The sequence below is a fragment of the Rhizophagus irregularis genome, chromosome 7, assembly GCF_026210795.1.
Source record: "Rhizophagus irregularis chromosome 7, complete sequence".
Taxonomy (NCBI): Eukaryota; Fungi; Glomeromycota; class Glomeromycetes; order Glomerales; family Glomeraceae; genus Rhizophagus; species Rhizophagus irregularis.
Genome location: NC_089435.1, coordinates 3,381,251 through 3,399,599, shown reverse-complemented (window position 1 = coordinate 3,399,599; position 18,349 = coordinate 3,381,251). Strand labels below are relative to the sequence as shown.

The 18,349-nt window shown below is 25.0% G+C and overlaps 3 protein-coding genes across 4 annotated transcripts; 2 read left to right on the top strand and 1 right to left on the bottom strand.

Annotated features, from left to right (window-relative positions):
* Window positions 1-4,207: 4,207 nt before the first annotated feature.
* OCT59_027506 (uncharacterized protein) lies at window positions 4,208-5,951 on the bottom strand (the record flags this gene model as incomplete). Its single annotated transcript, XM_025317788.2, has 6 exons — window positions 4,208-4,236; window positions 4,302-4,331; window positions 4,404-5,244; window positions 5,333-5,346; window positions 5,632-5,809; window positions 5,898-5,951. 6 exons carry the CDS (start codon window positions 5,949-5,951, stop codon window positions 4,208-4,210), a joined length of 1,146 nt encoding a protein of 381 aa, XP_025177546.2.
* A 6,100-nt stretch (window positions 5,952-12,051) lies between these two features.
* OCT59_027505 (uncharacterized protein) lies at window positions 12,052-13,694 on the top strand (the record flags this gene model as incomplete). Its single annotated transcript, XM_066137019.1, has 6 exons — window positions 12,052-12,171; window positions 12,264-12,391; window positions 12,512-12,719; window positions 12,806-12,857; window positions 13,118-13,266; window positions 13,338-13,694. 6 exons carry the CDS (start codon window positions 12,052-12,054, stop codon window positions 13,692-13,694), a joined length of 1,014 nt encoding a protein of 337 aa, XP_065993448.1.
* Window positions 13,695-13,877: 183 nt separating this feature from the next.
* On the top strand, window positions 13,878-15,281 carry OCT59_027504 (uncharacterized protein; the record flags this gene model as incomplete). Of its 2 annotated transcripts, none has more annotated exons than XM_025308757.2 (4): window positions 13,878-14,043; window positions 14,128-14,210; window positions 14,286-15,193; window positions 15,275-15,281. In XM_025308757.2, 4 exons carry the CDS (start codon window positions 13,878-13,880, stop codon window positions 15,279-15,281), a joined length of 1,164 nt encoding a protein of 387 aa, XP_025177544.2. The 2 variants fall into 2 exon arrangements, with proteins under 2 accessions (XP_025177544.2, XP_065993447.1); XM_066137018.1 differs by having other exon boundaries at window positions 13,929-14,043.
* Window positions 15,282-18,349: the final 3,068 nt, after the last annotated feature.

Sequence of the window (18,349 nt, the reverse complement as noted above, 5' to 3'; positions counted from 1 at the left end):
TCAGAATGGGCTGATTTGATGTCAATCATCGCAGCAGTATATGTTTTAAGGGAAAAAAAAGTTTCGTATGTGAAAAAAATTGGGATCGGCATAGAAAAATAATTATAATAAGAATAGGGCGCAATTTAGTTCAAAAAAATGGTTAAAATGATGTTTGATTAGTATCATAGTATCACGATAAAAGTTTCATGACATCATTTTATAGTAATAGAGTAAAAAATCTCTAAATCCTCTAATTATGATATTATATACTGTACATATATTTTAACAAACATTTCATAAATACTTTAAAACAATACTGTATCATTGGTCATTTACTCATCCTAACTTATCGTCATAATTTTTGAAATTCTGTATACATAAATAAATAAAAGGATATAAAATTTAATTTATATTATTATTTTTAAAAGAAACCAAGTTATAATTTGATCAATACTCGCTAAAAAATGGGTGAATACGAGATATTTTATTATAAAAAACTTTTTTTAGATATTTAGTTTAGATCTAATATTAAAATATTGATACTTACTTCCATCTTAGACGGGTTAGTAGTCGATAGAATCACATATATAGTTATATTGTATTTTTATTATTATTTCATTAAAGTAATAAAAGAAATGCGCGTTACTAACAATATATAAACTGATCATCACAACAAAACATTAATATAGTAGTTTTTTTGTATTTTATTAAATCTAACAAAGAAATACGGGTTACTAACAATAAAAATTCTCTATTTAAAATATTTATATTTAATTTTATATATATGTCGGTGAAACGTTTGTCAGTGAAATTCTAACGTAACTCTTCAATCAAAAAACACATTTTTTCTATTAAAAAAAGATTCTTGCCTATTAAAAAAAAATTCTCTTAAGAACTTCTATATCAAAAAAAAAGTCACCTAATTATCTATCGAAAAAAAATCTCTCCTATTAAAAAAATATTTTCAACAAAATTATCTATCAAAAAAAATCTCCTCATTAAAAAAAAAAAATTTTAAAGAAATCTTTTTTAAAAAATCCAATTTAATAAAATCTATATAACTAAAAAAAATACATAAAAAAATCGTAACGTTTAGACTAGCGTGTATAAATAGGTTTGAATTGTGTAATATATTTTCTGCTTGCGCCTAATCTATTCCATGTTAGCGTTCTTTATTTTCTAGATTATTAGGTTAATATCGGTAAGTTCAAGGTATGAATTCCGAATTGCAGATCATCAATATTGTTACCGAAGTTAGATCATTTGTTAGATCATTTTTTCATTTTTTGTTGATTATTAATTTTATCCTGGATCGGTATTTTTTTTTATAGACTAAACCCAATTTTTTTACATATATATAACACTTTTTTTTGTTATTTGATTTTTTTTAAATACTTTTTGACTTGTTTCGATTATAACAATTATTTGATAAACGTTATTATTTTTTTTAATAAAAATACTTTTTTTTGTTTTTTTTTTACATAAATTTTTTTATAAAATAATAAGAAATTTATAATTAATTAATAATAATATTTGTAGTATTTTTCACAATATTAAAATTTTTTCGAAAATACTTCTAAAAAGTTAATCAATTTTTATTGATAATTATTTTTTCACAATTCCTTAATTAATACGAATTTCATTCTACACTTAAACGTCAAATCTTTAATATAAATAACTTACATTGTTGTAAATATAATTGGGAATTGCTAAACGTTGCCTGAGTGATTTGTCGCCTGGATTTTTTTTAAATATGTCACATGATGTACAATATATAAAGAATAAATTTATTGATCTGATTTTTTCAAACTTAGCTAGGCTAAACTTAAAAATTTTATCGCAAACATCTATTTTTAAAAAAAATTTTTTGCAAGCATATTTATCCAAAATAATCTTATCTAACAAAATTTTGTAAATATTAAATTTTAAATCGCACATTTACGATTTTAAAGAAAAAAATCACGTATTTTATTTTTTAATGAAGTGATACAAATAAAAGAAAAGATAAGTAAATTACAATGATCAAGAAAAAATATGCTAATAAAAAATAAAATAACAATGGAGTAATGAGAAGTAATAGAAGATGAAAGGGAGTAAAAAAGAGTAATGAGAAGTGTTAGGAAGCAAAAAGGAGAAATGAGTAATAGGAAGATAAAGAGGAGTGATGGAAGACGAAAAGGAGTGATGGGAAGATGAAGAGGAGTAATGAGAAGGTGAAGAGGAGTGATGGGAGACGAAAAGGAGTGATGAGAAACAAAAAGAAATGATGGGAAATAAACAGGAGAGAAAAAGAAATAATGGAAAATGAAAAGATGTAATAGAAAATAATGGGAGACGAAAAGAATGGAATAATAAGAAGTAATAGGAGGTGAAAAATGATGAGAGATAAAAAAATAAAAAAATGATCATGATAGGAGGTTGGGTAGCAAAAGATAATGATAGGAAACCAAGTAAAAAATAAACCATAAAGTAAAAAAAATGAAGTTAGTAAGAAACGAAATATAAGATAGAAACAAAATAAAAAAAATAAATAAGAAATAAAAAACATACCTTTATTAATTGTAGAACTGAAAGAACTAAAATATCTAAAAAAAAATGAAATAAATTAGTGAAAAACGAAATATGAAACAGAAATAAAATAAAAAAAAAATGAAAAAATGAAAAACAACTGAACCTTAATTGCAGAACTGGAAGGACTAAAGGATGTAAAAATGATGAAATAAAGTTAGTAAGAAACAAAGTGTAAGCAGAATGTAAGTTAGAAATGAAAATAAAAGAAAAGAAAAATACCTTGAGACCAAAAGAACTGAGAAACGAACCTATACTGAAAACAAGATTCAATAAACAAATAAACATGACGCGATCATGTGGCCAATTAGCAATAAGAGTAACGTAAAGTATTTACCAAAAAAATTTACGTTCCGTACCTTATATAAGAGAAGTAACGTAATAGATCATGTGACTTTACGTTACTTACTTAGCCAATTTCCGTTACTTACTTTCTATATATTCAAGAATAATTAGGAAAAAAAATTATTATTAAAAATAAGGATCGTGCTTACCGTAACATCGCAGTGTCAATCCGATTACTGATCTCGATTTAAGTCTAAAAAATAAAATAAATAATAATGTACTATATAACAATATATAAATATAGTATAGATTATAAAGGAAAAAAAATTCGGTTTAAAAAAAACCAAATCGAAAAAGAAAAATGAAAAAAAAATTTAGGGTTTAGAAAAAAAGCCGAACCGAAGGAAAAAGTTTAAAAAAAAGTTTAAAAAAATTCGAAAAAAAATTTCGGTTTTAGAAAAAGACCAAACCGAAAAAAAAGGTTTAAAAAAATATCGGTTACCCAGATTTTAAAATAAAAAAAAAAATCTAAAAACCGAAAATTTTTTTTGATATCTGCAGTGATACGATCTTCTCTGCACTGCAGCCCATCAACTCGTCCTGAGAAGATACTAGAGAATGTGAATTTAAAGATAATCCCCCGGAAATAAATTCATAAATATTTATACAAAATATATTACTAATAAGGAAGTGCAACTTTTTTCGTTAACATTATAAGGAAAAAACCAATCAAAATTTCATTAACCGGAACTGGATTAGCCACACAAATCTCACTTATTGGCCATTGGAACTTACACATGATCCAATAGTAATATCCCGGGTTTTCCTGTTACACAATTCAAATGAGGGCGTCAGAAGAATGTTTTTTAGTTATAAGTTCAATTAAATTCTTACAGTAGGTAACTTCTTACTTCTTAATTGTTAAAAGAAAAAAAATCATTTTAAATTTATTCAGATAAAAAAAAACTATCGCTTTTAATAATAACCGATTTAAAAATTATTTACTTCTTTGCCATGCTTAATAATCCTTATAACTTAAATAATTTTTTTTTAATCATGATATCAGAATGCTATTTGTCAAGCATTTTGCTTTCTAACGTTTGTAATCAAAGTTGAACGCCTCTTTTTAACACAAAACCCTCTCAATAAATTATGTATTTTTAATGTATTTTTAATAAATATATATACTGTATATCATATATATATTTTTGCATATTTGACCGATCATAATAATTTCCACTAAGATACATTCAAATTGTCTATTCAAATAATTTCAATTGAATTATATTATTAAAATAATTAAATAAAATTTGACGAGAGAACTATCAATAAAATAATAAATCACTTTAAATAAATTATTTTATCTGATTCGCTAAATTTTACAATCAAAACATTCTGAAACTAACAAAACAATGTTAAAATAAAATATAAATTATAATACAAAAAGTATTAATGATTATACTTACTTAGAGTCTCTGATACTGATGGGACATCATCTATTATTAATAAAGATTGTTATTGTCAAAACTTGAATAAGATTTTTTCATAATTAAAATTGAAGATTATACCTGAATTAACTTGAAATGAGGATAAATCTGATGAATTTACAGGTTCTGGAAGATTTTTGAAACTTAAAAGTCTACTCGTATAGATTGCTTGAGGATGAATTTTAATACTTTCAAACTTATCTTCATTTGACCTGGTTTTGAATTTTTCTTCTCTAGTTTTATCATATTTTTTTATTTGAGAATAAATTTCACTATTTTGATTATTGTTATAATACCATTCTTTTAGTATTTGATACAATTCTTTAATGGTTGGTCTATTTTCTATTTCAGCATCCCAACATTTTATTATCAAATCTGCAAGTAACTTTGGTATGTCATTAGAAATTGTTGGTCTAAGTCCTTTACATATTTTAATAGCTAAAAATTCATCATGAGGAATATCATTAAAAGGAATTTCTTCAGAAAGAAATTCGTTCATTATTATTCCAAATGAGTAAATATCTGCTGCTTTTGTATATTGGTATCCACGTAAAACTTCTGGTGACATATATGGTAATACTCCATAAATTCTTTCTTCTTTAACTGTTTGTTTTATATTCACTGGTTGACACATTCCTAAATCACTTATAAATGGATGATAACTAAATAATATATTGCCTGAATGAAAATCTTTGTGAACTTTTTCAGCATTATGAATATCTAAAAGTCCTCTTGCAATTTGTTGTAATTTGTCAATTTTCGATTTATAATTAATATAATCATTAGATTCATTTAAATAATTTCTCAAGTTTCCATCTTCACAATATAATAAAACCATCATATACTCTTTATTATTTGGATCCTGAGTAATTCCATAACATCGAACAATATCATCAAGATAAATCTGAAGATGAGATTTAATCTAATTATTATCAAAAAGGAAAAATTTAATTAATAAATAAATGCAAATAACAAACTTTATATATTAAGACAAAGTAAGTTTAAAATACCTCATTTAAAAAATCTGAACATATATTAGAAGAATTATTCAAACTTTTTAATACATATTTATCAAAATGTTTGAATCTAAACCATTTTTGATTTTCAATATCCCAATATGTAATATGTCCTTCAGGCCATTCAGCAGAATAAATCTTACCAAAACCACCTTCTGCAATATAAGTGATATTTTGAAATTTTTTAAGAGGTATCCATTCAAGACATTTAGTATAATGTACAGCATTAAGTTGTGATTGTTGTATAAATTCATCAATAACTTTATTTCCACAAGTCCAATTTTTAAAGTTACCTTTAAATCTTTTAGAATTACAAGGTTGACACCATCTATATCCTGTGCCAGGTTCTTTACATTCTCCACATATTCCATATGCTTGTCTTCTTTTTTCTAAATCTTCTTTATAAACTACTCTTTCATCTACATTTTCTGATTTAATAGTTGAATCAATAGAAGAAATTGTAACATGGAGCTTTTAATAGACAAAAAATTATTAACATTTTTAATTACAAAATTCAATAAAATAATTATAATTATTAAAAATATTAAATTGATATTACCTGATATTTATTAACATCAGTAACCTTCCATAAGTCTTTTGGCTTTTCATACATATTAATTAATTTGAGTTAATTATAATTTTAAATTTTAGTTATATAAACAAATAAATATTACTTATTTGTATTACTGTATACAAAAATTACTATTTTTGTGACTAGTGTTCCAATCCGCGGATCATCAGTCATCCGTCACATCCGAGAAAATTTCATCCGTCAGATAATCCGTCTCACATGATTACTATTGATCAGCAGTAATTCAGGCCAATTTATAATCCTGGCCTGAATTATAATTAATTTTCTTTTTAAAACGTTGTGTTACATAAATTTCAAGTTGGCTTCGGATCAACAGATGATCCAACTTCATGACTCATCAGATGACGAGGACCCAAGAATATATATAAAAGGGTCAAGTGAAATCTTTCCTTTTTTAGTTTCGATCGTTGATATCTTTTTATGTACCTTGCCGACTTCACATAAAATAAATAAATAAAATCTTTCCTTTTTTAGACAATTTTTAATAATACCAGTCAGAATTTATTTCTTATTATAATTACTGACTGACATTATCATAATTCCGGCGCGTACAGCTCATAGTAAAAATTTTTTTCATCACCTGATCCCCATTCGTTTGACCCATTACTATATAATTATTATATCAGAGTAAATATATATAATTTTATTAAACACCTTGCTGGAAATCGGTCAAAATTAAAAGCCAATAAAATTATTGTTACAACGCGTATCATACACATACAGTAAATACAGTAACTGTCCTAATAAAACTTATCTATTAAAATATAAATAAAAAATTGTTTATTAATACTTGTTTTACTTGTTTAGCTCTATAAAATTAAATAAAATTAAAAGTATAACTTAAAAGTCAGCCTTCAATTTGGTTTTACTAATATCCGGTATACCGATATCCCATTTTTAAATCAATTTTGAAACAGAACTGATTATACAGTAAAAAAAAAAAGTTCCTGTTATGACCCGCATACTGTACATTTTGAAAATTTTACAGTAACATAATGTAGTTAAAAAATTTTATAGTTTTTCTTATTTTCTTGTTTTACGCAGTAAATTTTAAGATTTTCGCTTTGGATCAGCGTTAAGTGGAATACTAGAAGGAACGTGACAACACACCAACTTACTTTATTTATAATATTTATTTATTTGTTTTTATACAAGAAGAGTAGTCAAAGAAAATAAGTCAAAAAATAACTACAATAACGACGGACATAAGCAAGATTACATTTTTTTAAACCACCGTTCACCATATTGACAATCCCACCCTTCGAAAATGAAAATCGAAATGACACAACTACAAAGAGCGTAGTCGCTATTGTAAATTTATTTACAAATGGCGACTAAAAAATTACGGGAGGCAGCAAAATAATTGAAAGAAGAGTTCAAAAAACGTAACCAAGAGCTATTATGTAAGAAATTATTTGGCGACCATTGGATCCAGAATTGTGGATTAGGTGGAGGATCGTACAGAGAGTAATATTTAAAAGTGTTAATATTTCAGCGCAAATTTGGTGCTGAAACGCGTTTTGGTGTGCATTTTGGCGTTGTCTGAAGCCGCGTTTGGAGTTGTAGAATATTCCATTTGTTTGAATAATTCACAATGTAGTTTCCAAATATTTTGATATATATCAATAGTGAGGTTAATTAGGATTTAACGACGCATACTATGATGCAAAGATAGTATATACGTCATGTTGGGATCAGGTATGACAGATTAAATTAACCGTCGGTAATGATATAGATGTTACGAGTGGAAGTCCATTTAAAAACGGGCCGAGTCTTTCAATAAAATGGATAATTCAAGGACCCCGAAAAATACATATGGAGGTCATAAATGATCGGCAAGATTTTGGCCTAAAATAAGCAATTTTTCAGGGCCGGAATTATGATAATGCTGGCCAGTATCAAAACGGACAATAAAATTTAGGCCGGCACTATCTAAAAAAGGCAAGATTTTCATGAAAATTTGGGTTCTTTTTAAGCAAACTCAAATGTGACCTTTTTATGTATTTTTCGGGGTCCTATAATTCATCACAATGTTGCTCAGTAAAATCTTTTGTTTTTCAAAGATGTCAGCTAATATTTGACCAACTTAATCCTAGTTATTGAGATTTTTGTCGTTATCGTTGTCAAAGAAGGCTTTGTTTACATTGTGCAGGAACCAAACAAATTTACATCATCGGTATTCGGTACATTATCGGTAATACAAAAGATCGATGTTTTAAACTTTGTAGGAGTTTGCTACATAGTCCTGCATAGTATCACGTAGATGATTTTGCAATCCGTCTGATGTTTTTTTTTAAAAAAAAATTTCTAACGCTAAGAAATATAAAATACTTGTTTATTACTTACATCCATTATCTTCTTGTCTAAAACGAGTTACCAAAAAAAATTTTCGTTACCGGAAATTACTGTTATTGTTTATAATTTTCTTTAGCTTACATAATTAAAAATATTACCGGAATGGAATGGTATCAACGTCATCCTAATTAGTATCTTAATAACGTGATAATTATTTGAAAATGATTTAAGTTACACAAAATCTTGGTTTTGATAAAATATGACGTGATGTATATAATGACGTGAGAATCTTACTCATTACAATCAATCATGATTCATGATTTTAAGTAATACATGATTAAAATACATAAAATAGCTATTTTTCTCTTTATTCACTTTAACCCCTCTTTCCTTTCTCTTTCTCGTTTTTTTTTCTTTTGTTTTTTTGTTAAGTATGGTAAGAGGTAAGGTACAACCAACTCCGTATCACATTTTAAAACCGACCGACGCCACGTTGAAAAAGTTGAAAAAACCCGTTAAAAGTTAAACCATACTTAAACAAATTTTTAATGAAATTTGAGTAGAGAAACCTGTGTTTATTGCTCGTTCGACTTTCCCACATTACGTATATATACGTACGTATTTTATGTATGTATGTACATAGTACGTATTGTGTATATATGTAAACCAAATAATTAGATGGGGGGATGAGAAAGCTTATTTTTGATTTTACAAAAATAATTTCTTTCTTGTTCTGATGCGCTTGTGCATTTTTTTTATTTGTTTTGATTTTTACGTCTTTTATAATTTTCTTTCTTGTCTTTCTTGTTGTTTTGATGTGCTTGCGCATAAGTAGTCGTATCTGGGGCCAGAACATAACTAAAAAAACACAGTTTACATATAGAATTGGTCAAGTTGTGAATGTTGTTATATTATATATCTATATGTCCGAACGTCTCTGCTCAAATTTTTGTTCTTAACAACTCAAATATTATTATTTTTTTTTTAATCCTATTAATTATAAACTGGTTGTATAAGGTTACAGGTAAGTGGTTTCTTTTTTTCCCTGAACGAAGCTTGCTACCTCTACGTGGTGTTCAGGAGAAACAGTTGTAGGTTAATTTACCATACATCTGGCCAAGAGCAAGCATTATTTTATTTTACATATTTTTAGATTTTTTTACGCTATTTTGTATTGAATATCACGTAAAAATGTTTATTCAAAGTCGTGTAGAACATAACGTGAAAATCGAAGGAGTTATAAATCATTTTAAAAGAAATGTTAAAATTCACTTTTAATTATTAACTAGCAGAAAAAAAAAACTATTTTCACTTTTAAATTAAATTTCAAAGTATGATGTTGTAACTTGTAACTCTCTTTTTTTTAAAAAAAATAAAAAATAGAATAATTATTAAATTTAAAAAGGTTTAAGAATATTTAGAATTTTCAATGAGGAAAAATTTTTTTTTTTGTTATTTGCAATATTATTTATTTTAAAAGTACTTACTCTATATTAGGATATTAAGTTTCTATATACTTTGTAGTTTTAAATTCCCTAATAATACACATTTTTTATATTTTTCAATCATTATTTTCATTTATTCTTCTAAATTCTCATAGCAATTACTAATAACTATTGAAAGTGATTTACGATCTTTCCAATTTGTAAAAATTCTTCTAATTCTTCACAAGTTTTTTCAAATGTTAAAAAACTTTCAAGACAACCCCGATTCATATTTAATTAATAAAAATTTTTTTTATGCATATTTTGTTGAAAACCTTAAAGAAGGTTTTAATATTAAAACATTCAATAATATATTCAAATCTGAATATTTCTAAATCTTGACAATTATTTAGTATTTAATTTAAAAGTTTCAAATTCATTCACCTCAAAGACTATGGTAATATGATCACGTGTTAGTGCATTAAAGTAGGATCGACACGTATTTATGTGTGTGTACGTGACGTTCCTGATAAGATTTTAAGGTTTGGATAAAATTTAGCTATTACCGAATTTAATGAATTATCAGGATTTTTAGATATATTCAATTCTATTAACTGTTAAGTTTTTTCCATTAATTACTAAAATCTAATTTTGGGAATGAAACTAAAAATTTCAAATTGAAAATTTTGAAAAATGAATGTATTGTAACTGATCAAAATCATAAAATGAATTAGCTTTTAAAAAAATTTCAAGTACTTGTTGAATTTATAAACTTAGTTATAAATGATAAAGGTATATAACATTCATCCAACATTAATTCTGTTAATGATAAAGAAAATTTAATTATTAATGAGGGGAATATGACTTTTACAATATCACGATTTTCGTAACAATGAAGATTCATATTTTATCTAAATTGATTATATTTTTAAAATTAACGCGACATAATGTGGTAGTATTTTTAAAGTGTTTGAACAATTTGTTAATACAGTCAAACCTTTATATAACGATATGTCGGGACATATATGAAATTTTTAGAAAATATCGTTATATCAAAGTTATACCGATATTTATATGTCCTCACATATAGTGGGAAAATAAAATTTTATCGGTATATCAAGTTTTTAATAGTATATCGGTATATCGAATATCGGTATATCGAGGTTAGACTGTAATAATGATTGATATAAAAGAAAGTCATTAGCCTTTAAAAAATTTTTTAAAGATTTTGATGTAAATTAATTAATTTTAATATATCAAAAGTATGTAAATTTGTCTCATTATCAATAAAATAGTTTAATTAATAACATTCGAATCAATCTTTCAAAATCATCATTCTCAATTAAATACTGTTTCTTTTTTCAGGTTTCAAATTTTTAATAGCATTTTTAGACCACTCATAAGTAGAAAGTTTAATCTCCAATGTATTCAAATATTTTATAAAACTAGGATAATTGAAAAGTGTATTTGAAGGAAATAAATTATCCTCGATTCCATATTCATTTAATTTTGTTTTTAAATCTCCATTTAAATTATGTAAATAAATTTCAATAAAGTTATAATTTTTTGTTATTGAACAACAAAAATAATATTTCACATACGGAGGATTTGAAAATGGGGTTTCCCATAATAATGGAATTGTTAAACGACACCATAATCTGTTAACTAAAATACATGAATATAAAGTTGAAAAATCATTTTTAAAATACTTTAAAATATCATATATTAATTCTGGTAATTTTCCCGAGAATATTTTTGAACAAGACAGTGGAAAAAGTATTTGTAAAACTATTGTGTCATCCGCCGGATAAATTTAATTAATTTTCAGAACAGCAAATACATAAAAAGGTAACAATCGTATTATAGATAGAATGAATCTCTTGTTACCTATTTATATATTTTCCCGATAATAGTCGTACAATTCATAATTTCTGTCAATATTCAAAAAAGGTAATAGTTTTAAAATTTATTGAATTTTACTTTTTTTTTATAGATATAGATTATGTCGATCATCCAGAAATTAGATGCACACAATCGGATGATCAAGTAAAACTGATCGAAACGTTACCATTACGCCACGTTTTCTTTGTTAGTTTTGTACTAGTCATGTGTCTCATTGTCAGTTAAAAAAACAATTTTTTTAGTAATTTTCAAAAATCGGGTTATTTTCATTCAAAAATTTTAACCTTCAATGGAATTACTTACAGAGTATATCGTAGATTTTGACAGTGGGAAGGAAATTATTATAAAAAATTTTGCAAATTGGACCAGTGGGAATAATATAATTGATAATTTCATTCATGAAAAACAATTAAAGTTTAACGACAACCCTAGAAATATAATGATAATATTTGAGTGGATACCATATAATGAGTTTATTGACATTAAAGAGATAGGAATAAATGGTTTGGCTACAGCAAGGTCCTTTATTTTATAATGAAAATGAAGGATGGACAAGATTATCATATAAAAAAGTTACATTAAAGTTTTTGTATGACTCGGCTGATGAATTTATAAATAAGGTATTAAAATTTTTATTAATTTATATAATATTCTTTTTTGTTCTACTTCAAAAAAAAAAACACCTCTATTCATGTTTTTTTCATATTGATAGGCTGAATCATATTTAGACCGCGAAGTTTGCTACGGGATATCTCAAAATCCAGACACAAAAGATTATATTTTGATTTTTTCATATGATTATCTTAAATGTCGTTGTAAAAAATGTGGTAATAGTAATAGGTATTACAACTGGTGTCAACCATGTCAAATAAATTATTTAACAAATAATTTTACAAACTGGACAAGTGGAAATGAAAGAATTGATAATTTTATTCAAGAAAAACAATTAAAATATAATAGTGATATAGTGTTTGAATGGATACCATATGATAAGTTTATTGATATTAATGAAATAGGAGAGTGTGGCTTAACTATGGCAATATGGAAGGATGGACCATTAAGTTACGATACTCAATATAATAAGGGATGGATGAGAAGATCATATGAAAAAGTTACATTAAAGTTTTCGTATGACTCGGAAAATATTACTGACGAATTTATAAATAAGGTATTGAATTTTTATTAACTTGGTTTGAATATTAATAATATTAATATACTGTTTAATATTTATTTGTTTTCTTCATATTTTGATAGGTCGAATCATTTTTATTAGCAGGCCAATGTTACGGAATATCTAAAACTCCAGGTACAACAGATTATATTTTTGTTTTTTCCGATTATTATTTTAGAAAACATTGTAAAAAATGTGGTAAGGAATATGAGAATTATAGTTATGAACGGACTAATCGGTGTAATCTATGTCGAATAAACCAACTAAAAAATGATTTTACAAACTGGACTGGTGGGAATAAAATAATTTATAATTTCATTCAAGAAATACAATTGAAGGATTGTGAAGTATTTGAATGGATACCATATGATGAGTTTTTGATATTAATGAAATAGGAAAATTTGGCTTAACTACGGCAATATGGAAGAATGGTCCATTAAGTTATGATGCTCAACATAATAAGAATTGGGATAGTACATACAAAAAAGTTTCTTTAAGATACCTACATAACTCACAAGAAGTTACTGACGAATTTATAAATAAGGTATTAAAATTTTTATTAATTTTGTTTTGAATATTAATATAATATATTCAATTTTTTTCATATTTTGACAGATCAAATCATATTTAACCGATACTTACTACGGAATATCTCAAAATCCAGATACAAAAGATTATATTTTGGTTTATTCTCAAAATTATATTAATGAATATTGTAAAAAATGCGGTAATAAATATGATACTTATTATAAATGGTGCAAACCATGTATTATAAATTATTTAAAAGATAATTTTACAAACTGGACTAGTGGAAATGAAAAAATTGATAATTTTATTCAAGAAGTACAATTAAAATCTGATAAATATAGTAAATTATTTGAATGGATACCATATGTTGGGTTTACTGACATTAATGAAATAAGAAAAGGTAAATATATTTGCATAACTCACGAGATATCACTGAAACATTAAGTGAGGTATAAATTTTTCTATAAATCTAAAATCTAATTTATTTATTTTATTTATTATTATAATAATAATTATTGATATAATAATTATACTTTTATAGATTAAATGTTGAATGGGACAAAATTATGAAGATCCGAGTACAAAAGATTTTATTTTAGTTCTTAAACCCATGTATTATTGTAAAAAATGTGGTGTAATGAATTTGAAATAATTAATAAAAGCTGTATGTCATGTCAAATGAGTCATGAAAATGAAAAAATCAGTGATTTAATTCAAGAAATGAAATTAAGTCAAACTGATATAATGTTTGAATGGATACCATATGACCAGTTTAATAATGTTGAAGAAATAGGTAAAGGTGGTTTTTCTACAGTATATTCAGCAATATGGTAAGATGGTTTAATAAAATATGATGAAAATATTCTTGGCTATAAAGGTTGGAGAAGAAAACCAAATACAATAGTTGCTTTAAAATGTTTGCATGACACACAAAATTCCCTTGATGATTTTATAAATGAGGTATGCACTTAAATATTTTTTAGTAGCAATTACACATATATATTAAGTATATTAATAAAATATATTATCTTATAGGTTAAAGCATATCAAAATCGAAAATTAGACAATATTCTTAAAATGTATGGAGTATCACAAAATCCAAATACAAAAGATTATATCATAGTACTTGAATATGCAGAAGGTGGAGATTTCAAGGATTACTTAAATAAAAATTATGAAAAACTTCATTGGGTTAATCAAATAAAAATATTATATAGTATTATTGGAGGGCTTACCGAAATTCATCAGAAATGGATGGTTCATTGTGATCTTCATATAGGAAATATATTACTTACAAAAATACAAGACAAAGATTTTTTATTTAATAGTTATAATTGTTATAATTATAATGCATGTATTTCTGATATGGGATTGTGTAAAAAAATTGGAGACACTGATGAGACAAATATTTATGGAGTTATGCCTTATGTTGCTCCTGAAGTATTAAGAGGAAAGCCTTATACTCGAGCAGCTGATATATATAGCTTTGGTATGATTATGTATTTTGTAGCAACTGGAAAGCAGCCTTTTGCTGATTGTTCTCATGATGAGATACTAGCAATCAGTATATATAAAGGGGATAGACCTGAAATAAATGAGAAAATTGCACCAAAATGTTATATTGATTTGATGAAATCATGTTGGGATATGAATCTAGACAATAGACCAACTTCTGTTGAAGTAAAAGAAATGATTGATTTATTTTACGTATCAATAAAACCATTTAGATATGGTTTTGAGGTAGAAGAACAACATCTTGAAATTAGAAAGCAATTTAAAGAATCAGAAGAATATAGAAAAGCAAATCCTTTACCAAGTAAAAATAATCAAATACATACAGAAGCTATTTATACCTCTCGATTACTTAATCCTTTTGCAAAAAATCTTCCAAAATACGATGATAATATTAATAATGATTCAGTAGAAATTACTGATTTTATGAAGTAAGTTGTATTTTTATTTTGTTTTGATTGCACTTCTTTTTTTTTACTTATCTTATCTCTCATTCTTATTTAACATTATAGCTTATAATCATTTTCCTGGAAATAGTTATTTAAAACTTTAAGTTAAAATGACAATTATTATTATAAAATTTTTTCAGAGATAATAGGAATTTTTTAGCTATGATTTACAAATTTCCGGAATATCCTCTAGATTTAAATAAGTAGCCGCGAAAGAAGTAGCAGTAGTGATCGCAGTTTTATTATATTTTGATTTTTCATATTTTAACAATATTTATATTATAAATAAAAGAAATTTATTTTCTAACTTTAATACTTATTAAAATATTATAAAATGATTTTTATCTAACAGTTATAACAATATTTAACACCGATTATAGAATAATATGTAAAATTTTCCTTACATAATAAAGATCGGTAAGTGAACAAAAAATTTTTTTTACAAACACACTTTTCTTTATTAGGAGCTACGTACAGTAAGATAGTTATATATAATAACAAAAAAGAAACACATAAAAAGTATAAGATAAATCTTATACCTCCCTCGCTCTAATCTACCAAATTCACTATGATGTTTTCATTTAATGTTGTTACACTGTCTGCGTTCAGTGAAAGTAAAAAAAAAAGTAAGACTGGGATTTACATTTTAAGATTGTTTTATAAGGGATCGAAGTAAAGAAATTATAAAATTATAACGATAATCGGTAGATCTTACCATTCTTTCATTACGTATACTATTCAAATAATAAAATTTGGAAAATTTCGATGTGGCGATGAATTTGTATGACAATTTATTTGACTTTGTATATCTACTATGCTAAAAATTTACCTTTGCTCATTTATAAACTACTGGCATAAACTTTTTGAAAATGTTTGCTTCCCCATTATCTATAATTTTGTAATTTTTTAATATTTTTTACTTTTTTATATTTATATGTAAACTGATAATGAGATTCTCCTAAAATTTTGCCCTGTTACACCAGATTTATTTACAGTTCTGATCGTCTGATCGATAAATTTATACGGTAAGATTTGATATCTTTAAAAACTACATTTTTTTTCTATGGTAGTTTAACAAGTTAGTACATATGATTATAAATATAAAGGACAAAAATGCAATGAGTTGGGACAATTTTATTTGAAATAAAATTTTATTAGAAATTATTTACTATTATTAAATAATTGAAGAATAAAGTTGTTAATATTTTAGTGAAAAAAAACTCCCGTTAAAACTTCTCTAAACCAAATTACTGTTAAACTTTCTTATTCATAAAGACTAAAGCAAACATGTATCAATAAAGAATAGTTTTATAATTGTAAATAAGCTGTTAAAGATGACAAACATAAATTTATATATAGCAACTGACCGGATAATTTGTTATTATAAATCCAATATCATATAATTTGCTACCAAAAGGAGTAAATATATATTATAACATTTAGCAACATTGTTGCATTAATCAATAAAACATTCAGGTGCATTTGCCTTCAATAATAAGATCTGCGTCATTTTTTATCTCAAAATGGTCTTCACTCATCATTAATTTTCTCATGGTTCCTGATTTGTAATAATTACTAATTATCATAAAATTTTGTGTGTTGGAATTTTGAGTAGCTCAAAAGTATCGATTAGTGTAACTGTAGAATAATTGTGTTTAAAGATAAAATTATGATTATTAAATACAAAGGTTCTTTTGTTATTAACTTTATTATATAAATTATATAACATTAATATACATAAACCATACCTTTTAGATTCAATGTTTTTTAGAATCATAAAGTTCCTTAATTTTCTACCATTATGATAAAACCTTTAGATATTGATCGGAATCGTGATATAAATAAGTTCTGTGGAATATGAAAATAAATAACTATTACATTTATCAGAATAAATAAAACCATATTAATCATTTTTTTTTCACGTAATTTTTTTACCAATAAATTGGTTTTTTTTTGCTCTTTTAACTATTTTTTCAAAGTATACTAATATTAATTCCTTGATTTTTCAAAATGTCTCTATTTTTCTGATAAATATAAAAGTATTATATTAAATAATATATTCTTTGAATTATCGGTCGTAGTAGTTTTTGAATTAACGATCTTAAAATATTTGGCCGGGTTTCCTATAAAATTGGCACCTCTGTCGCGCACCAAGTTCTATTAACTAAAAACATGAATAGAGAGATTTTAATCATGCAGTGACTTCCATAATTATTGTACCACTTCGTAAAATTTTACACTGGCCAGAATTATAAATTATGGCCATTTTGGCCGGCATTAAGTGCAAATCGTTGTATCTCATAACCAAATAACTGTATAAATAAAATATTTAAATAGTTTATTGTTTGCAAATTTTATTAATGCTTTATTTTTAGTTTTTCAAAAAAAATCACGTTAAGCAATTTTTTGTGGTACAATAATTTTGGCACATATATAAAAAATTCAATTACATTGATTTTGTACGTTGGGTGACTTTGATGCTAAAAAAATGATATACGTAACGTTTTTATCGTTAAAATTTTCTCATTTTCTTTCTCTCTCTCATTTACTTCCTTCTAAATTCTAATATTTTCAGCTTGATTAGAAACTGGTGACAATTCCTATATTATTAGAAGTAGCAGTTATACGTACATCGCGATTTTCATAGCGGAAACGTTTTATAAGAATTTTTCAGAATCTTTTGAAGAAAAAAGTGAAGATTCAAATTATAGTGTTATACCAAAATATGATATATTATTATTACGTAATGAATTTTCGATATCAAAGGAACTTCGGATTTAATGATAAAATGTTGGGATAATTCGCCTTTAAATAGATCAAATATTAATGATATTATTGATATTATTGAAAATTGAAACATTCTATGGAATTTAAATCCTAAAGTTTGGTTAAAAGTAATGATTGGTTTTTTTTAATAAAGGATAGCAGATTTATTTATTTATTTATTTATTTCTAGTAAAGATTTATTGTATCAAATAAATTAATATACGATACATTTTATTCAGTGATGCTTGTCTTTAATAACAAAACATTGGCTGTCAAATTTAACTAATATAATTAAAAATTTGAATAAATGTTTTATATAATATTTTATCACTTACTATAAAGTTGAGTAACTAAACATTTTATGAAGTATTC